The sequence below is a fragment of the Dipodomys merriami genome, unplaced genomic scaffold (assembly GCF_024711535.1).
Source record: "Dipodomys merriami isolate MVZ:Mamm:240054 unplaced genomic scaffold, mDipMer1.0.p SCAF_12, whole genome shotgun sequence".
NCBI classification, from domain to species: domain Eukaryota; kingdom Metazoa; phylum Chordata; class Mammalia; order Rodentia; family Heteromyidae; genus Dipodomys; species Dipodomys merriami.
This window is the reverse complement of record NW_027202493.1, coordinates 14,187,599-14,208,760: the sequence shown is the minus strand read 5'-3', so window position 1 is coordinate 14,208,760 and position 21,162 is coordinate 14,187,599. Positions and strand designations below refer to the sequence as shown.

At 40.3% G+C, this 21,162-nt stretch overlaps 1 protein-coding gene across 1 annotated transcript in view; it reads right to left on the bottom strand.

Moving 5' to 3' along the window:
• Nucleotides 1-453: 453 nt before the first annotated feature.
• Nucleotides 454-21,162, bottom strand: part of LOC138823205 (low-density lipoprotein receptor-related protein 2-like) — a 45,577-nt gene continuing 24,868 nt past the window's right edge. Inside the window, exons 18-33 of the mRNA XM_070016274.1 lie at nucleotides 18,971-19,209; nucleotides 17,148-17,277; nucleotides 16,795-16,979; nucleotides 15,828-16,014; nucleotides 15,090-15,308; nucleotides 13,986-14,169; nucleotides 12,741-12,942; nucleotides 12,492-12,656; nucleotides 12,048-12,248; nucleotides 10,162-10,711; nucleotides 9,679-9,804; nucleotides 8,022-8,132; nucleotides 6,125-6,361; nucleotides 2,608-3,073; nucleotides 1,205-1,304; nucleotides 454-532 (exon numbers count right to left, since the gene is read on the bottom strand). Coding sequence (XP_069872375.1) covers nucleotides 503-532; nucleotides 1,205-1,304; nucleotides 2,608-3,073; nucleotides 6,125-6,361; nucleotides 8,022-8,132; nucleotides 9,679-9,804; nucleotides 10,162-10,711; nucleotides 12,048-12,248; nucleotides 12,492-12,656; nucleotides 12,741-12,942; nucleotides 13,986-14,169; nucleotides 15,090-15,308; nucleotides 15,828-16,014; nucleotides 16,795-16,979; nucleotides 17,148-17,277; nucleotides 18,971-19,209 — 3,332 coding nt within the window. The 3' untranslated portion in view covers nucleotides 454-502. The remainder of the gene's footprint in view (nucleotides 533-1,204; nucleotides 1,305-2,607; nucleotides 3,074-6,124; nucleotides 6,362-8,021; nucleotides 8,133-9,678; nucleotides 9,805-10,161; nucleotides 10,712-12,047; nucleotides 12,249-12,491; nucleotides 12,657-12,740; nucleotides 12,943-13,985; nucleotides 14,170-15,089; nucleotides 15,309-15,827; nucleotides 16,015-16,794; nucleotides 16,980-17,147; nucleotides 17,278-18,970; nucleotides 19,210-21,162) is intronic.

The window sequence follows — 21,162 nt, the reverse complement described above, 5'->3', positions numbered from 1 at the left end:
GAAAGACTTTTCATAAATTCTAAGTGCCAATGTGTACAAACTTAGTAAAGTATATAGGAGAGAAGAAGAAAATAGGGAAATAACACGTGAATACTTGGTACTTTGCAGAAACTTATCCTAAAGACAAAGTGACCACTACTTCTGGTAAAATTAGGAAAATAGATTCTGCAGTTTAACTAGCTCAAAGTTAGCTCCAGAGTTGACATTCAAATCTTCTAGAGCTTCTAATTAGTATTGGGATAGATACCTTACGTTAGAAAACCCTATGACTGACTTCCAACCTACACTACGTGGAGACAGTTCTGATCATACCTATGAATATTCAGTTTTCTGAAACTCACTAACAAACCCAGACAAATTTGTCCAATTTAAAAATTAGTTAAACAAGTAATTAACATGTATCACAAACTGTTACGGAAGTTAAAACAGCACACGATAAAATGCATAAGCAGGTTTTATTTTTATTTAATTGGAGGCGGGTTCAATTCTTTTTTGCATAAGATCAGTCAGTTTGCAAAGGAGTTAGCAAGTCCTGTGGAAAGGAGAGTTGAAGTTAGAGAATATACATTATTTTAAAACAAAACAAAAGTATAGAGATAGTTCACATCTCTATATGTGATGTAGAAAAGTATAGAGATGCTTCACATCTATGATTCTAGCTGAGAATTGAGGTTTGAAGCCAGCTTGGGCAAACAAATCTGAGAGACCCTTACATTTAATTTGACCAGTAAAAAAACTGGAAGTAGAGCTGAGGCTCAAGTGATAGAGCACTAGCTGTGAGTAGAAAAAGCTTGAGGCCTGAGTTCGAGCCCCAGTACTCATGCACACATGCACACACACACATACACACACACACACACACACAAAATTGTATAGATGACAATGGACTAATATCTTAGGGTAAAAGAGCCTACCCTACTCTACCATAGGATGGAGACCTTAGAAATGGACAAAAAGCCAAGATTCTTGCTTATAGTATACAAATCTGTTCCATGCATGTTTCAGCTATTCAACCTTTATTCAAGCCAGACCCTGAAGAAAGAGTTGCCTCACAGTAGGTTAATACACATAATAGAAACAGTCAAGGTTAAAATGAAAACATTAACTACTTTCTGAAAGCTGGACACTTTTAGAAGAGTTACTGTTTAACTGCATCCCAGAATTCATTTTCCTCAAAGAGACTTACCCAACTTCCTCAACATACCTGTTCATCATAGGCTTCATTCACGAAAATCTCACTATTCATTAAATTTTCTTCTTCTTGCTTATTTTCCTCATCACGGTCCAAATTTCTTGCTGATGTCCTAAAACCAAAGAAAGTCAGAAGTAGCTATTTGAGGCAGAAGCTGAGATTGGGGTATCATTACAAAAGGTCAACTTACCTCTTATCAAAGGTTAATGTTATAGAAACTGTACCCTACTTTAATAATCTCCCATTAGAGCAAATAATTGGGAATGGGCAATACTGGAGCAGATTGCTATGTGTTACTAGGCAATCACTTAACTTAAGAAATGGTCTCCCTTCTCAATGGAGGAAATGTAAATAACTGGAGTCCAAGGACAAGTAAGTGGTAGCTGGACCCAACTGAGCAGGGAATATGGCAGGAGAACATGAGGTGTGAAGGGATGTGATCAGAGCCCAAAGGCTGACCAATTATCAGATACTAACTAGCTTGACTTAGGAAAAGATATGCCAATTCTCCTGGCCTATCTTTCAGTCTGTGAAGCTATGGCAGTAGAGAAATATATTGAGATACCCTAAATCCATATAAGTTAGACTGTACTACAGGGTTTCTGATACATTGTGGTAAGCTACGTGCCAGTAATGCTAGCTACTTAGGAAACAGATCTGAGCATCAAAGTTTAAAGCCAGTCTGGACAGGCAACTTCTCAAGACTCTTATCTTCAATTAACCAGGAAAAATCTGGAACTGGAGTTATAACTCAAGGGGTATAGCACCAGCCTCCAGTGAAAAAGCAAAATAAGAATGCAAAGCCTTGAATTCCAAGCCCTAGTACTGGCACCAAGAAGGAAGAGAAGGAGGAGGAGGGAGCAGAGGAAGAAGATGGGAAGAGGAGGAGGAGATTTGAGCACCGTGATATGTGAAGACAAAAGAGAAACTGGCCATCTGCAAAGCAAGGAGAGAACCTACAAAAGATAGGAATCCTGCTGATACCTTGATCTTAAACATCTAGCCTTCTCTGAGAAGATACATTATGTGTTAATGATGTCCCATCTCTGGATCTGTGTTATGGCTCCCCTAGCTAGCAAATACTCATACTAACAAATATTTCCTCCCATTCCTAGCCCTGAACTTGCTCTCTTACTGAAGGGGAGCTCTGCATTTCATTCCTGAGACTTCACCTCTGTACAAATGCCTCACATCACACATAATATTGTTGGTCTGGGGGGGGTCTCACTTGAAGAGAGTTTCAATTCCTATTTTCTAAGTCATGTAACCAGTGAGACCGATTCATCACCTAAATACTTCCTCAGGATTCAAATGTTTATAGTGACTTTATATCTTCAATCCCACTAATCTTATTTTATATAAGCCTTCTTTGGAATATAACTCTCCCATGAAGGCATGAACAGATAGATACACACCTTTTCAGTTTATGTTTTCTTCTGCAGTACACCAGTGCTCCCAGGGCCACTAGAACAGTCAGTATGGCAATGGCTACAGTGAGAACTGTGTAGCCAGAGACAAGTCCCTGTGCTGGCTCTTCACACATTTGTCCACCATATTCCATTGGACAGCTACATCTTCTCAGCTTTCCTTCCACTGTGCATATTCCCCTCCCATTACAGAAGCTGCTGCTACAGGGCACGTGCTTTGCCCTCTGTGTGTTCTTGGGATGGGCATCTTCCCCCTTTTCCTTCATTTCTGGGTTCTTTGTCTCTCTAGCAGACATCAGTGTGGTTAGTGTTTTCCTCACAGGGTATCTCATTTCTTCTTGGCCTGGATATTCAGATGTGGTAAATTTGGTATAAGGCAACTGTTGGAGACCTTTTGGAGAGAACTTTTTCCTGGCTTCTGGCCTTTTAGGTATTGATGGTGAATAGGTTGTACCTAAATATACAATAGGTATACTGGCATCAGTTAAAAACTACTTCCGAAGAGTAAGACTTTTAATTACATTAACCAAGGGATTTGAATTTATGAAATTATTTGTCGTCAAACAAGAAGAACATTAGAAGTTTATACACACATATTACTGTACACTTTAAGGGCAAGTAAATAGGTTTCAGGACCACTGTATTTTACTGATCATCCAATCTATTTCAAAATGAAAGTATACACTGTTTTAACTGTATTATATAGTCTCTATAAGTCACAAATTAAGTTCTTTATATAAGAAATTAAGTGAGATCATCAAGATGAATCCTAATGTAATCCATAAGGTAAATCAAAGTAGTAATTACCTGGCCTAAAAAGATTTATCTGTAATTATTTCAATGTTCTGAATCTGAGTGAGCTGGAAGTCTAGCAAGGTCTACAATATGGAATCAGATTTGTTGGAAATGATAGAAAGGACACATATAGGCAGAGAGGTAAAACACAGAATGCTTCCTGCCAAAGACACATCCAAAAATTAAGTTTGTTTTTCAGATATTTCACAATATTCTTCATTATTGTTGGCATGAGTATTATCTCTCACAAGAACACTGAACTAAAAACTCCTGTGTAGAAAGACACAGTATTAGCAATAAAATTGCTTCTTTCCTTTGTTTTAAGCTAACATCCTAACAGATTTTCTGTTGTAGGTGGTATAAAGTCCTTGATGGTAGGGTGTATTCCAAGGACAGCCCAACTTTACACACCCAAGAGACCACTGGCCCCATCACAAAGTCAATGTGACCTAATTATTAAGGATCAGAGCCAATTCTGGCCTAGGCTACCAAGAATGGGACCACAAGTGAAGATATATTAGATTCCAGGTTTGGCTTAAAAGCCAGGGAATGGGAGTAACATATTTCTCACTCCTTGATTTCCTCTTACCCCTTTTTTCCCTGGAATCTTTGCAAGATAGGGTTCCACCAACCAACCAACCACCTCCACTGCTGCTAGATTACAAAATTATCTCTGGGAATCAAAATCCATTTTCTTTCCTATTTAAGTTAAGGTTACTATGAGTAATAATTGTTTGGTTTTCCAGCTATTAGATTTTAGGAGGAAGTGAATTTGAATTGAGAAAGAGTGACTCATCATTGTAAGATTCCTTTTCAAAATCTTTTGCTGGCTATGACCAGTCTCAGTAGCCTGCCTGTAGTCTCTTCAGTTCAATCATGTGGGCTTGGATACCACTGGAGCAGTAGCTATAGAATCAGAGGGTGAATATTATAGAAGAGTCAGATATTACGGAGATTAAAGATAACTAACAACCCCTTTCCATGAGGATATTATTTGTCATATTATTTTTATGATAACCATTTAAAGCTAGTATTAAGTATATTGAGTACTAGCATAACAGCTTCATGTATATTCTGTGTTCCTTAATAATCCCTGTAAGACACTTGAGATATAAAATTCTGTTTCTGGGACTGGGAAGGTGGCTTAGTGGTAGAGTGCTTGCCTAGCATACATGAAGCCCTGGGTTTGATTCTCAGTACTGCATAAAGAGATAAAGCTGGAAGGGTGATATGGCTCAAGTGGTAGACTTGAGCAAAAGAAGCTCAGGGATAGTGCCCAAGCCTGAGTTCAAGCCCCAGCATTGGCAAAAAAAAAAGAAAAGAAAAGAAAAGAAATTACTGTATCCAGCTCAGATGCCCTACAAGGGATGAGTGGATTAAGAAAATGCAACTAGATATGCAAAGGAATTGTATTCAGGGCTGGGAAGGTGGCTCAGTGGTAGAGCGCTTGCCTTGCATGCTCAAGGCCCTGGGTTCGATTCCTCAGCAACACATAAGCAAAAAGAAAAAAGCCGGAAGTGGCGCTGTGGCTCAAGTAGTAGAGCGCTAGCCTTGAGCTGAAGAGCTGAGGGACAGTGCCCAGGCCCAGAGTTCAGGCCCCATGACCGGACCCCCCCCCAAAAAAAAAGGAATTGTATTCATCCAGCAAGGAAAAAATATTACATCATTCTCAGGTAACTGGATGGACCTGGGAAAATTATGTTACGTGAAGTAAATCAGGTTTAAAGGGCCAAAGGAAGCATGTTTTCTCTCATATGTGGAAGCTAGATCTAAATTACAGACATATATGAAAGCATATACAAGTCCATATCCACACATATATATATATATATATATATATATATATATAAACAAATTGATTAAAGTATGGGATATGCAGGAGGAGAATTCCAATGGTATAACTCCTTTAAACAACTAACATAGTTTAACACAAGGAATACCAGGAAGCAGAAACGTGGTTTGTCAGGGGACACAGGGCGGAGAGGCCAAGTGAAGGGACAAATGGAGAGAGGTTGGGTGGACAAGTTTAGTCATAATACTCAATGTACATAAGTAAAAGTAGAACTAGGGAACTTGAGGAGATGGGTGGGGTTGGGAGAGATGGGGAAGAACAATGAAAGGAATGACGCTGATTATGATAAACTGACACATGAAATTCTTTTGTACAACTACTTAAAGATAATATAAATAGGAAAAGGAAGAAGGAAGAAGGAAGGAAGGAAGGAAAAAAGGAAGGAAGGAAGGAAGGAAGGAAGGAAGGAAGGAAGGAAGGAAGGAAGGAGGCTGTTTCCTCTTTAAAAGAAGGAACCAGCAAGGCAGGTCAAATGGTTTATGTAATCTCCTTCCTTTAGGTTTGGTGACTGTTATTCAATTTAAGTTGACCAAATCTAATCTAGGATAAACAAATACTATTTCAGAGAACATACACACTGCCTATTTGCTTGGAGCTCCCAATCATACTGCCTGTCCTACAATCCAAGAAGGAATATTAAATTCCATAAGAGACACCCACCTTAATTTATATCCATTTTTCCATAGTTACAAATTTTGTATTATTTGGTTTCATATATCTATGACAGCAAGACAATGATTTAAGGGATAAAATTTTACTTAAAGAATGTTAGACTTCAAGCCCCATGACCAATAACAACTGGATATTCCTAAAAGCCATGCACACTCATGCATAGTGGTCGCAGCTGGGGTTACTTACAGTTTACTTCATCAGATCCATCCAGACAGTCGGCATGACCATCACAAACTTGCTCCATGAAAATGCATTTCTGACCATCCTTACAGTATTGGGATGGTACAGAGCATTGGACAGCTTCGGCACATTTGTTTGCATTAGCTAAGTAGTACCCACTAGGACACTTGCAAGTCTGTCCCTCAGGATTTGGCAGACAGATATGGCTACATCCTCCATTGTCTTTTGAGCAGCTGTTGTTACCTGTGGATTCCCCATCCACACCCCAAAACATATTAGATTAGATTAGGTTTTAGGAGAGTCTTCTGAAAACTTTTTGCAAATATATTATTAGGGCTACATGACCCAGATGCTTTTCCAAATCTGATAGCTCTTCTACTTGATTTTTTTTTCTGTTAACGAGGCCCTGAATAGATAGTGGTTCTTTAGACAAGGAACTGGTTCAAGAAAAAAATGAGGGAATCTCTCACTCATTCAAGATTATAATGCAAAGCCTCTTCATACAAAGCTACCCACTATCAGAACTGGAAAGGCCTTGAAAATAAAACAAGTTTTAGATGAAAATATGAAGGTTGTAATGTTTATTATCCTGTTGGCAATATGATTGAGTCAGCCATTTATAATTTAGCATTATTATTCAAGACTTGTGTCTCATTCTTGAACTTCTAGAGAGGTCTTTACCTTGTGAGCTATCCAGGCACTATCAAATAAATATGTATGTGTTAGAGTTAAAACCCACATGAAGTTAACAAGGACACTACTGGCTAGAGAACTAAGCAGCAGACCACTTGAAGGACAGTTTATCACACTGAAATGTGCTAAATACATTCTCCCCACCAAGCCAAGGCCAAGAGTCTAAACATGACTAATGCCATTTCCTGAAGTCTGACTTTCAGAAACAATGCAATTGATCAGTGCCTTAGTCTTACGACCAAGGTGCTCATCGTGCAAGGAGGTGTGTATAGTTAATTAATTGAGCTCGTGTTGCCAATATTAAATCTCAACAAAGAACAGATTTTATCTACTGCTATTTTATTAAGCCCATTATTACCTGACCCAAGCATTAAATTAGATATTCCAATTGTGTCCATGAAAAACATCTAAGTATCCCCAAGTTGATATTACAAGGATCAGTTAACGCCAAAGTAGATACAAATGATGTTGGGTAGAATGAAGACTAGCACCACTTTAGAACAAGCTATTATTCCAATTCTGCTATTAGTGTTGTAATTCAGTCTACAATAATAAAACAATATTGAACTCATGTATTATAGCTTAGATCACAAATGCCCCCCATAGGTCCATTTGACAAAAGTATCGTCCTAGTTTGACACTCCCATAAGGTGGCAGAAAAGTTTGAGAGAGGTGGCTTACTGGGAGACCTTTAGGTCATTGGGGAAATGCCCCTAAAGGGGAGTGTGGGACCCCACTCTTTTTCTCTTGTGCTTTCCAGCCGTGAGGTGAGCAGTTCTGTTTTAGCACATGTTCCTGCTGTGATGTGCTGCCTTACCACAGGCCCAATGAGATCAAAGCACTGAGGTCAATCAGCCATGGGCTAAAATTTCTAAAACTGTGAGTCCAAATCAATCCTTTCCCTTTATAAGTCAAGTATCTTGGGCATTTGTTTCAGCAATAGGAAGCTGACTAACACACCGTATCTATCAACAATTCCTGATGTACTTACTATTTTGTCTGATGGATTAGTAATAGGGCTAATGATAAACCTCAACCAGTCTGTATATAACGACATAAAGACAAGAGGATTGTGCAGATCTATAGAAATTGCACTTTAATGTAATGAGAAGCTCAAAAATATTCCAAGGAAATAATGCATAGTAGAATATCCCTTCCATTGGTAATTGGCAGACTTTAGTGTTGTTATAACCATTGCAAGCTTACTTACCCTCTTGACTAAATTTGCTATAAACTTTTAAGTCCACAATCTTCTGTTCCACTTGGAACCATCGGTTTTCTAACCCTTCTGCTTTGCTGTACCAAACTTTAGTGATCTGGGCTAAAACAAAAGCCAGTACATAATCATTAACCAAAATTAATTTGTATTTTAAGTCAACTTCTTAGGCAAAGAGCTTTGCTCAATATAAATCCGTTAGCTCATCTTTTCTCAACTCCAGTTGAGTAACAAGATTTTTATAGAAGAGACATATATTGTTCTAAATTTTATTTCTGAGACGTTCCAAGAGAAATAAAAAAAACATCATAGACTTTCCTCCTTAAGAAAGTCATATGTTAGTATGTTATAGTACTTATATCCCCCTCCAGTCCCAGCTTGAGGATATGTGACACTTAAATTCAGCCCATGAGATTAAGGACCAATGGTCTTTAAATTCATTAGAAGACAATTTCTGGAAATGGTTTATCTGTAACAAGAACTCCCAGGGGATGTTAAGTAGCTGGGAAAGAAAGGTCTTACCACATACCCAATAAAAACGAGCATTCCTGAGATAAGATCTAAAAACCTTGGTTTTTTTTTTTGTTTGTTTGTTTTTTTTGCTATTCTAATGTGCCCAGTCAACTGGGTTTTGAAAATGTAAAGGAATAAATTTATTTAAACCATATATTCTACTTCTATAAAGTCTAGACACTAGTCAGAAATGTATACTCAGAAGTCTAGTGTGAATATAATAACATACTAGAACATGTGATTTAGGACGATCCCTTGGAAGTATTAGCAATGCTATGTTAGAATGCTCTATGACTCATCTGGCACTTTCACATACATTTACTTAACTAAGATATTTTATAGACAAGGTGTTATAGCTACTAAGTGACAGAGCAGATATACCACCTCGTTTCAATGACTGACCAACTCATGTCTATGCTGTACAATTGCTATGATTTGGGAAAGTAACCTCAAAAGGTTCATGTACTGAAGGATCAACCTCAGCCTAAGGCACTAATAGAGGATGGTGGTATATTTAGGAGCCAGAGCCTCATATAAAGATCACTAGGGGTATGCCATACAAAGAGATATTGGCCCCATAAGAAAGAATGTTGGTCCCTCTCTTTTCTCTCTTTTTCCTTCGTGATGTCCATGAGCAGCTTTCTTCACCACATGCTCCCACCCTGACATATCTCCTCAACATCAGTGGGGCTAAATGACTGGATTGAAACTTATGCAACGAGCCAAAAGAAAGCTTTTCTCCTTGTAAGTTAATTGTCACATAGCCACACACCCATGTGTCCTCAAGAGCAGAGAGCTTCACATAAGAGCCAGATAAAAATATAAAATATCACAGCAAGCATTAGGCCCTGAGTGCAAATACAAATACTACAAAAGAACAACAGAATAAATTAAAGCCCCACACAAGAAACTAAATCACTGTTACACATTATTCTTTAGGTTAGGAAAGTTTGATACACACACACACACACACACACACACACACACACACACACACACACACACACACACACACACACACACACACACACACACACACTCGTATAGTCACTGCCCAGGATAGGTGCTAGCAGTAGCAGGTACTCTTTGGATTTCTCAGAGTAAGTGCAATTCAATCAGATATACACTGAAGACTCACTATCATCGACTGTTGTCCAGAATATCATGCCTTGACCACAAGTGAAGAGGCTGAGGCTTTGAATTCCTCTGCGTTCTATTCTGTGTCCAGAGCCATCTTGTTGAATGCTTTCTATGAATCCTTGCCCTAGGAAGAGAAGTTCCATTCATTTCATTTAGCCTGGTCAGTTGTATGATGCCCTGGAGCTCTCTCTGTCTTGTCTTGTTACCACATGCATACTCCAAAGCCAGCTTTGCTTCAATCTTCTTGAGGAGAGAACTTAATGGGGGGTGGGGGAGCCAAAAAACGAAAACACCAAAAACTTCCTTTCCCTCTAACAGCGATTGACACACAAACTTGTTCACACATATTTCTTAAATGTAAACACAGACACGAAGCTAACTATAGTTCGGGCTGAAGACCAGTGAACTGAACTTCTCTATTGCTCTTTGGCTCCCATTCCCCCAAGCTTATGTGCAGGATGTAGAAAAATAAATTGCCCACCAGTATCAGCCCAGTATAGCCGGGTTCCTGAATCCACAAAGGCCAGGCCTACAGGCACCTGGGATTTCCGCCATATTACTCTTCTTCTGCTGCCATCCATGGAAGTGCATTCAATGCTGGAGCCAGGCCGCCCATCCTCCTGGGAACCCAAGTCCACAAAGCACATGACTGCAGAAGGTGGGTGGAGCACAAGACAGGTAGGGTGGTAAAGGTTGTCACTCAGCAACACCATGGGATACTGGCCTTTTGAGGAAGCCACATTGATGTGGGGATTCTCACTGTCAACCCAGTATATGTTTCCACTCAGCCAGTCCACAGCTAGATCAGTCACAATCCCTTCCGAAGACAGGATTTTCCTCCAAGAAAGTGCCCCTGATTCTTTAAGCCTCAACAGCCTGATGTCACCATTATTCAACTCTGACAGATAGAGAGCCTTTTCCTGGACCAGATACTCAAGTGATGCAAGCTGGTTCACACTGGTAAAGGGAAGTGTTCTGTGCTGCGGTAGACTTGCTTGTTGGGATGAAGCTTTGAGATTTTTCAGATAAATCTATAAAGAAAAAATAGGTAAGTGGCTCTGGTTGAGTCTAGTCTAGTCCTGCATCTTGATATTGTATTACTGTTGGGAATCTTAAAGTCAGATTTTTCAGAGCAGTTATGTTGCCCTCTCCCTGAAGCTTTAAGCACTGTCAATTTCTGGAATCTCAAAGTGTTTTTTGAAGAATTGCTCCCTGTTAAAAAGCCCTCTTCAGCTGTGTATGGTGATATATGCCTATTATCCCAGCTGTGTGGGAGAAAGAGATGAGAAGATAGATACTCAGGACCAGCGTGGACAAAACCTAGTGAGATCCTCCAAAAACTAAGCTGGGCATGGTGGTGTTCATTTGTGGAGAAGGGAGAATCCTGGTCTGAGGATATCCATACAAAAAAAAAAAAGTCTGAGACATATTCAGTGGTAGAGTGCTTGCTTGCCCAGTAGTTGTGAGGATCTGAGCTTGAATTTCAGTACAAAACAAAACAAAAAAACCCGCAGTTTTAAAAATAAATTATATATATATATATATATATGTTGTTGACATAGGTAGATAGTAGATGCTAGATAAATGTAGATACATGATAAGGAGTAGACATATATGTCTAGATATATGTGTAGACACATATCTATCTATCTATCTATCTATCTATCTATCTATCTATCTATCTATCTATCTATCTATCTATGTCTCAAGTGTAGCCCTGACTGGTATCAAACTTGAGATCCTCCTTCCTCTGGCTCCTTAGCAATGGGATTGTAGGTGAGCCACCAAAGCCCTCTTTCTAAAATGAGACTCCATTAATACCCTACTAACACTGAAGTCAATCTTGCATCAAAAACTTTTGTCATTTTAAAATGACAAAATTTACAAGTGTTCTAGATAGTAATAGATGAGGATAACCTGCTTGTTAGTTCCTTTCATCTTCTTATTAATTTAAGACAAGTTTCCTCAAAACATACTTTCATGTATGCCGGCCTAAAACCTGGCATAGCTGCTGGTATTTGCAGTTACTCTATTTCCTCAGCTAGGTCTTTGTACGTCTAAGCAAAGGTAAACACTCTCCGCAGCCCTAACTTCACTGTGTTCTGGTGAGAAAGCATGTCTCACCAGACTTAAAGTATAGCTAGTTTCATTTAATTATTTTAAAAAATGTTTAATCCTGCTAGTCTTTTTAGCCTGCTCAGGATACTTTATTGCAATCACGATGGTACCTGGCTCACTGTAGAACTTTCTAAAAGAAAGAGCCTCTCGTATATGCAACTGACAGTGGAAAATTCAAATACTGGAAGTCTGAAATAGAACATACACCAAGCACAGACATAACAGAACAAGGAATGTTCCGGGAAGTACCTGCATGATAATGGTGGGCAATGCCAGAAATACAAATGCTGAGTCCTGAGGTGAAACACAGTTGACTCCATCATCTGTAAGCAGGAGGCCAACTGGGCAATGGCAACTCCCTTTGGCTCGTGGGCTCAGAAGGCACAAGTGAGAGCAGCCAGTATCCAGACAAGGGCTAGAAGATCTGGGCTGAAGGACATCATGCATGATCTGCAAGAACATAGCTAGTTCCTTAAAAACAGGAAGTGATTTTTTTTGCAGTGTTGGGAATTGAACTCAGGGTCACTTCATGCTAAGCAAGCACATACCCCTGGACCACTGAGCCACATCCTCAGCTCAAATTTTGCCTTTTAATCATATAAATGGCTATCACTGAGGTTGGTGCTTAGGCAGCTTGTGCAGGTTATTTTCCAGAGGGAACTATGGGGCTAGCTTGGAAGGGATTCTGTATACCTTAAGTCCATAGGGCTGTTCAGAACGCTTGATGAGGACATCCCTGCCCTTGCCTGTCATCTTCTCCATGCGCTGTACTGTTCCTGCCTTCATCTCAGACCAGAAGACTTCATCTTCAAACACAGCCACTGCAAACGGGCTCCTAATCTGTGTCAGCTGTACCATCTGCAATGGCAAAGGTGAGCTGGGATAGATTTTATAGAAGACACATGACATTTTAAACAAGTCAAAGGCTAACAGGACACTTACACTAACGCCAGTACCATCTAGGTTGACAGAGCCAATACAGTGAAATTTGTCATCAGACCAGAATATCTTCCAGCTTAACTGGTCCAGAGCTATGCTTGTTGGCCGGCCAAGACCTTGATCAATGAGTATTTTCCTGCTGCTACCATCCATTCCAGCTTGCTCTATTCGGGGTTTGTCTCCAATTTCGGTCCAGTACATCAATCTGTGTGAAGACAGTACATCACCAAAAAGAACACCATGCCCAATTATTTTCCCTCACATTTTAATCGATTCCCTAAATCTCTTCAAAAGGAACTTTCTTGAAACTTAATGGTAATTGTTTAATCCTTGTGTGAGAGTAAAGAATCTGTAATGGCAGTTGTACAAAAATACTTGGAATACATTAGTCCCCAGCTGGAAAATAATCCAGGGAACCTGACTACATTTTTTCCCCTATAAGTAAGCAAGCTCTACGTGCAGATGTGAGCCTAGAACCTCATTCAATTTTGGGGTTTTTTGGCACTGGTACTAGGGCTTAAACTCATCCCCTCTTACCCTCTCCTAGCTTTCCACTCAAGGCTGGCACTCTACCACTTAAGCCATACCTCCACTCTGGCTATTTGCAGGCTAATTAGAGATAATAATCTCTTATGCTTGGCTACCTGGGCTGGCTTTGAGCCTTGATCCACAGATCTCAGCCTTCTGCATACCTAGGATTACAAGCATGAGCCACCAGTGCCTGGCTATATGCCATTACATATACATCAAAAACTTCCACTAGTTTTCCAGGGACCATGCTGTTAAATTCCTAGTTGAATGTATTTAAAAGGTACCAATGTGGGCTATCTTTGGATCCTAGGAATTCCTGTATCATTTTCATACATGTGAGACACATATGGCCATCTCTGTAGGGAATGGTGTGTTAGCTTTAAATTCCTTTGCAGAGAGAAAAGACTCTGGACTCACTTCTCATTTTAAAGCTGTAATAAGTATGCTAGCTACTGAGGTGTATTAATTTACTGAAGCTGAAGAAAGTATCAATGGACCACCAGGTGTGTCACACTAACTTCTCATATTAATGGCATAAACAACTTTTCCCAGATGATTTTTAGGCTCCCATGTTACAGTTAACTCACATCCCAATAAGATTAAAGTCAGATAAGTTTCCTATTCATTCATTCTAGATCAAGATAATTTCTACAAGCAAAATAGAATTAAGGAAGAATAGCCAATGAGAAAGCAGAAAAATTTGACACCTGGACTCACCCATTTAGGGGATACAAAGCCAAAGACTGGGGTTGAGTCAAATTGTCTTCCAGAACAATTGTGTACTCAGATTTTCCACTCCAAACAGCAGAGAGCTGAATGGCCAAAATCTGACCAGCTCTTCTATCAGTCCAGTAAAGATTCCTTCCAATCCAGTCAACTGCGATACAATCTGATTTTATCCCTAAAAAAATTCAACATTTGTGCTTATGTTATGTGTGTGTGTGTGTGTGTGTGTGTGTGAACATGGGCACACATACATACTCTGGGATTTAAATCCTGAGCCTTGTACTTGCTAAACAGGCACTTGACAACTCTAGCCACACCTCTAGATCTTTGTTCTTTAGCTATTTTTTCCAAATAAGATCTAGAGGTCTTGCCCATACCAGCCTGAGCCATGATTCTCCAACGGCTCCATTCCCACAGCTGGGAATGCCATCCCCAGCTTACGGGTGTCACTAACTTCTTTGTCAAGGCCAGCCTTAAACCAAAATCTTCTTGATCTCTAACTCATGAACAGCCGGGATGGTGAGGCATGAGCCACTCTGCCTGGCTGATACTTTATAGCTTTTCTGTGTTTGATCTCATAGACTCTAGACTTGCATGCCATATGAATTTACTTTCCAACAGCTGTATGCATTTCCAGATGAGAAACCTCCTTTCAAATGTGTTCAAGTTCTACTATACAGGTAGAACAGCATTAGAAATTATTGCCAGTGGCTGGTAGATTGGCAGAAAGATGATAACACATCTTTTTTTTTTGGTCGGTCGTGGGGCCTGAACTCTGGGCCTGGGTGCTGTCCCTCAGATCTTCAGCTGAAGGCTAGCACTCTACCACTTGAGTGTCAGCCCCACTTCCAGCTTTTTCTGCTTATGTGATGCTGAGGAATCGAACCCAGGGCCTCATACATGCAAGGCAAGCACTCTACCACTGAGCCACCTTCCCAGCCCCATGATAACACATCTTTATATTTCTTGTCAACTAAAAAGACTCAAGGGAGATAGAATTTGCCAATGTTTAGAATATCACTGGCCATTGGTTTTATTTTTATGTTATGTGCTTTTAACAAAGGTAAATTAGAGGCTGACAAAAGGAATGCATACCTTTTGCCACAGTCCCTTTCGTCTTTGTGTCCATACTTATCCACCTTATACTTTCTGAATTCAGATCTGCCCAGAAAACTTTCTGATCCACTAAGTCATAGTCAACAGAGAAAATCATCAGGTTCTTGTCAGTAGTTGCCAGAATATCTTCTTTCAAGCTTCTCAATCCATACAGAAATAGGTTAAACTGAATTGCAACAAGCAGGATTGGTTCAGTACCTGTCAAATAAGAATTGCCTTCAACATAATCATGGAGTAAACAGTGAAACCCAGCACTGGCAAAGGAATACGAGGACACAAAGTCTTTATTTTCTCACTGGAAGGACTAAAATACTAACTAACTGAAATCAGAGTAGTTCTTTGTAATATAATGATTAGAATCACAACCATAGTTTAAAGTTACTTAAAATAAAGGGATTAAAATAAAGCTCATTTTGAAAATATTTTAAACTCAATATTTAGGGGAAGGAGGGTAGAAAAGAAATATCTGACCAGACAATCCAAGGTTGAGTCATGGAAGCAGAGCTCAAAGTTATGGTTTCATTATAGCAACCCCTTATTACTAGGGGAGTTAATCAGAGTCTGATTAAATGTGAGACACAGTGGAAGGATGGCTCTGGGGACATACTAGGCTTTCTCTAAAAACAAGCAAGTATCAGGAACATTAAAAGGTAAGGAAGAAAGAATTTTCTGGTATTGCCAGAGGCCTTAAGAACTCAGAGCATGTGGCCTATGTACCTGTTGCTTTACAAGTGTGGCTGTCAGGCTCCAGTGAGTAACCAGGGTGACAGGTGCAGAGGTATGAGCCCTTGATGTTGATACAGGTCTGACTGCAAGGTGGACTACCCAACTCCTTGCACTCGTTCACATCCTGACAGATTTGACCACTGCTGTCCAGCTCAAAGCCTGGCTCACAAGCACATACCTGAAAGACATGAGAAGACCTTGACTTTTCCCAAAGACAGTGATGAAAAGATATATGAAGCATACATGGGGATTTATCCACTCTGACAACCACTACTCTTCTCAGAGTCAGCTTTTCTTATAGTCACTTCACTAGCCATCACTCTGTTATTCACCTGCCTGCATCCCATACACCAGTATGGGTTCTGAGTTAGTAAGGGTAACCAGGCTCAGCCCAGGATATCTAGAGTCCCAGCACAGTCAACGAGAGGAGATAGATCTGGACTTCATGGAACTGACTACCCGCCAAGAGACGCTAGTATAATCAGGGATCAGAACCATTTTCTTGTGCTTGCTCATGATATTCTAACTCACTGTGTTCAGCCAATTAGTGCTGGCCAGAGCACAGACAGTTGTTAAGGGGATACTGGATTCCAAGTATTCATACAGAGCAACTGTATGAACTGTAGGTAGTCAACTTCTCAATCTGCAACATGAGAAAGATGCTTGGCTTTCCAGAAGTTTCACAACACTTCTCCAAGTATCCCTAAGTGTAACTCACAGATTATAGTAGGATAGTTTCCACAGGCTGAGTAGCAAGGGTTCCAGGACACTTGCAATGAGTGGGGAATTAAACAGGATTCACCAGGAGCCAAGAAAGGCTTAAGCCCACCCCGGTGAAGGATTAGGACAGATCTGCCATGTATTGCTGTAGAGAGGACAAGCTGTAATTTGAGTATGTCATCCACTTTCCCCACACCAAAGGTATGGCTACCGGAAAACTATCACTGAAACAACTCACGGGCCCAGCAGGGGACTGGTAGCAGGTGTGGGAACACAGTCCTGGTCTGCATTCTGTCAACGAGCACCTTCCACCTTCATCTGATCCATCTGCACAGTCTTCTTTCCCATCACACAACACGCGGAGGCTGAAGCAGGCATGGGCATCGCACTGGAACTCAGAACCCTGGCACTTCTGAGGGCGGCCTGCAGAGGATGACTTTCTACTTAAAGTTTTATGATCAATTCCTCCCCCAATATCCCTCCCCATGGATGATCAAGTCCCCTCCAGCATGGGACAGGAACGAATGACAGGTCCTCGCAATTCCCATGGGACCCGTTGCCCTGTCCCTCTGTGAGGTGCCCTGTACTCACACGCAGTCTCATCACTGCCGTCCCTGCAGTCACTCTGTCCATCACAGTGCCACAAGTCCGGTATGCACTGGTCTCCACTGGCACAGGCCCATTGCCTTGGGCCACATGGAAGCATCTCAGTGTCACAGTCCTGAGGAGACACAGTTACTGTCAGCGGCCCCCGCTCCATTGTCCAGGAAGGGTTCCAAGATGAGGCCTAGGCTAAGAGACTGTATTCATGTGCCCCTCCCCCCGTCCCACCTTGCAAGGAGGTTATATGGAGCCTGAAAGCTCAGAAGTAATACAAATGATAAGAAATTTCCCATAGCTGGACTATAGGTAAGAATTTCTATATGGTGCCAACCCAGAATAAAAACTAGGGTGAAACATTTTATATGTATATATATTATATATATAGTGTATATATACATATATATAAACCTAGTGAGAAGTTATAATCACATTGAGGAAACAGAAGCAAAGGAATAGATTTCAAAAACTAACCTGTCATGTCTAACACAGACCCTGGCAAATGAATCATCTCTTCTGAACTACTCAGAAGGGAGGAGACACATTCATGCACCTGCTTGATCCTTTGGATAAATTCATGACCCCGAAATACTAAGTTGTTTTAGGTCACACACAAGCAGTGTGTTCAAGTCCAGAGTGCACCTTATATGATGTGGCAGCTTTTGTAAATGTCATGGTAACAATTAAGTGAGCTGTTTAGCTCCTCAGAGCATATGTTCAAATAGAACATTGAAGACACAGCTATCGGGGGCTGGGAAGGTGGCTCAGTGGTAGAGCGCTTGCCTTGGATGCATGAGGCCCTGGGTTTGATTCCTTAGCACCACACAAGCAGAAAAAGCCAGAAGTGGTGTTGTGGCTCAAGTGGTAGAGTTCTAGCCTTGAGCTGAAGAGCTGAGGGATAGTGCCCAGGCCTAGAGTTCAGGCCCCATAACTGACAAAACACAAACAAACAAACAAACAAACCAAACAGCTATATCCTGTTCCAATACTGGTAAACCTACTACAATGGAAATATCTCTTCTAAGTTTTACTTTCAACAGCTTTCTGTGAATACTTTGTCTCTGTTCAATGCAGCTATAAGTAGCTTTCTGGACAGTGATTATATTCAATTTTTTTTCTTTTTGTGCTTTTTCAAATTTTCTAGAGAAAGTATGTGGTACTGCTATGATCTATAGTCAACTCTTCAAATCCATGCCTTCTGCACCCAGACTGCTATGATCTATAGTCAACTCTTCAAATCCATGCCTTCTGCACCCACAGATGTGGAACGAACCAAAGGTCAAGAGATTTGAAAGCCAGGAGCTGGTGGTTCTGTAATTCTAGCTACTTGGGAGGAGATCTGAGGATCCAGGTTTAACATTATCGCAGATAGAAAACTCCATGAGACAATTCTTTCTAATTGAACAGCAAAATGCCAGAAGTAGAGGTGTGGCAGCTCAAGTAGTAGAGTATCAGCTTTGAGTGAAAAGGTTAAATGAGAACTTGAAGCCCTAAGATCAAGTTCTAAGTACCAGTACATACACACACACCCAACCTGAAAAAAGAATTTAAAATGCATCTGTGTTAAACATGAATGTTTTTCTCATCATTATTTTTTAAAATCATTAAAACAACATTTACATAGCATATACATTGCACTAAGTAATCTATGTAAAGTATGTAGGAGATATAAACAGGTCCATATAAATCCCATGCCATTCCACATGAAGGATCTGAGCATCCACAGGTTCTGGAATCCTTGAGGGTACCAGAACTAGTCTCCTGTGGGTATTGAGGGGCAAATATACTTCATTTCTGGAAAATGAGTGTGCTACCTTCTCATCAGTTCCATCTTTGCAGTCTAGATCATGGTCACATATCCATTCCATCAAAACACATTCTCCACTCCTCGGGCACTTCACCTCCCATGATGGGCACTTCAGAGGCCAGGCAACAGAGCAGCCTTCTTCATCCGAGTGGTCCAGGCAATCTCGGTTCCCATCACAGTGCAGAGAGGAAGATATGCACTGGCCATTCTCACATTGGAATTCAGAGGGGCTGCATTTTTCATGAACTGAAAAGATAAAGCCTTAGGTAAGAACTTGGGTATGAAATAATTCAGTGATAAAATGACTTGAAGACACCCCACTGCCCCTTGGCTTCTCCCAGGTAGCAATTGTGCGAACTAAGTCCCAGCAGGTATTAGGGCAGGTTCAAGTTGAGAGTTGCACCAGGAAGGACCTACACAGGATCTCATCCCCTACAAAGAAATCAGCTCTCACTCCAATTGCAAGATCCTTATTTTTGTACCAGAAAACAGGGCTTAAAAGACAGGGAAGGGAAGACATGAAGAAGAGCCTTGAGAAAGGCAGAATAAGGACTATCCTCTGAGATCATTATTTACCTATAAAAAAAAAGAAAATTTTCTACAACATCCAAAACATTCTGTACTTTAGATTCTTGGGCTCAATGCCTACAGATAGATATTAATTGCTTTTACTTAAAGGGAAAAAAAGAGCCTGGTGCCAGTGGCACATACCTGTACTCTTAGCTACTCAGGAGGCTAATATCTGAGGATCAAGATTGGAAGCTAGCCCAGGCAAGTAAATACATGAGGCTGTTATATCCAAAAACTACCAAAAAAAAGCGCCCCAGAACAGGAGTAGAGTTATGGTTTAAGTGGTACAGTGCTAGCCTTCAACAAAGAAGCTCAGGGACAGTACCCAGGTTGAGGTGAAGCCCTAGGATGAGTGCTAAAAGGGCAAGAAAGGAAGAAAGAAAGAAAGGGATGAAGGAAGAGAGAAAGGAAGAAAGGAAGGGAGAAAGGGAAAAAAAGAAAGAAGGAAAAAGAAGGAAGGAAGGAAGGAAGGAAGGAAGGAAGGAAGGAAGGAAGGAAGGAAAGAAGGAAGGAAGAAACAAAGAAACAAAGAAGGAAAGAAAGAAAAAAAGAAAGAGAAAGAAAAAAAGAAAAGCAAGGAGGAAGGAAGGAAGGAAAGAAAGATCAGGTTTTGGAAAAACTATAAACATATATTAAAAAGGAAATTATACTTTGAATTCCTCCCTACTTTGTTCTTGTATCTGGTACCTCCTGACATTCTAGCTACTGACTCCAAGTGCAATCATAGCTGCTGGCTATGGACCCACCTCCCAATTCACCTTTGCCCAATTCAGTTCTTAATATCTTCTTTTCTACACTGGTCCCACAAAGTAATGTGAGTCTTTGAAATATTTCACTAGTAAGAAAAAAATAAAGACTCTCTATGCTGTAAATGAGATGGCACATGATATGAAAAGACTTAGGACCAACATTTAAACCTTCAAAATGCTACCTTCTAACTCAACAAGAAATAGGTTTGTAAAGAAGACTGGTTTTCCACTAACAGGTCAATTGTTTAATCTCTAAAATCCTTTTCTCAGTGCATCTCTGATATCTGTGGGGTCCATATTTGTACATTCCACTGCTCACTAACATTTCTGTGTAACCCCAAATCAGTACTTGTCACTGTCACAGTCATTTGCAGACATACCTAAAATATTCAAGTCATTGAATGTGGGTGTTCCCAGCTGGAGTCAAACAAAGTGGCACTGATGGTCAGTGTCGAAGATGGTGACCAAATGTCCCTTACTTGTAGTCAGTTTAGGACCACACTTTTTCTAATTGTGCACTTTTTGGTAATCATGCTGTTTAAAATGGCCTGTAAACAACTGAAGTGCTGTCTAGTGCTCCTAAGCCCAGGAAGGATGTGATGGGTCTTAAGAAAAAAATGTTTTGTCAGATAAGCTGTTCAACATGAGTTATAGTTTTGTGAGTTCAATATTAATGAATCAAGATAAACACATATATGTGTTGTCGTCAAAGAGAAACACACATATACTTATCTACTGACAAAAACCTTATAACCTATGACTCACAGGAAACTAGCTTTGAATTTTTCAAGAGCAGTGGTTCAATCCCTGCTGATTCACCATTCACAGTAACATTACAGAAAACATGAATGAACATCACCATGAATAAGAAGAATCAGAT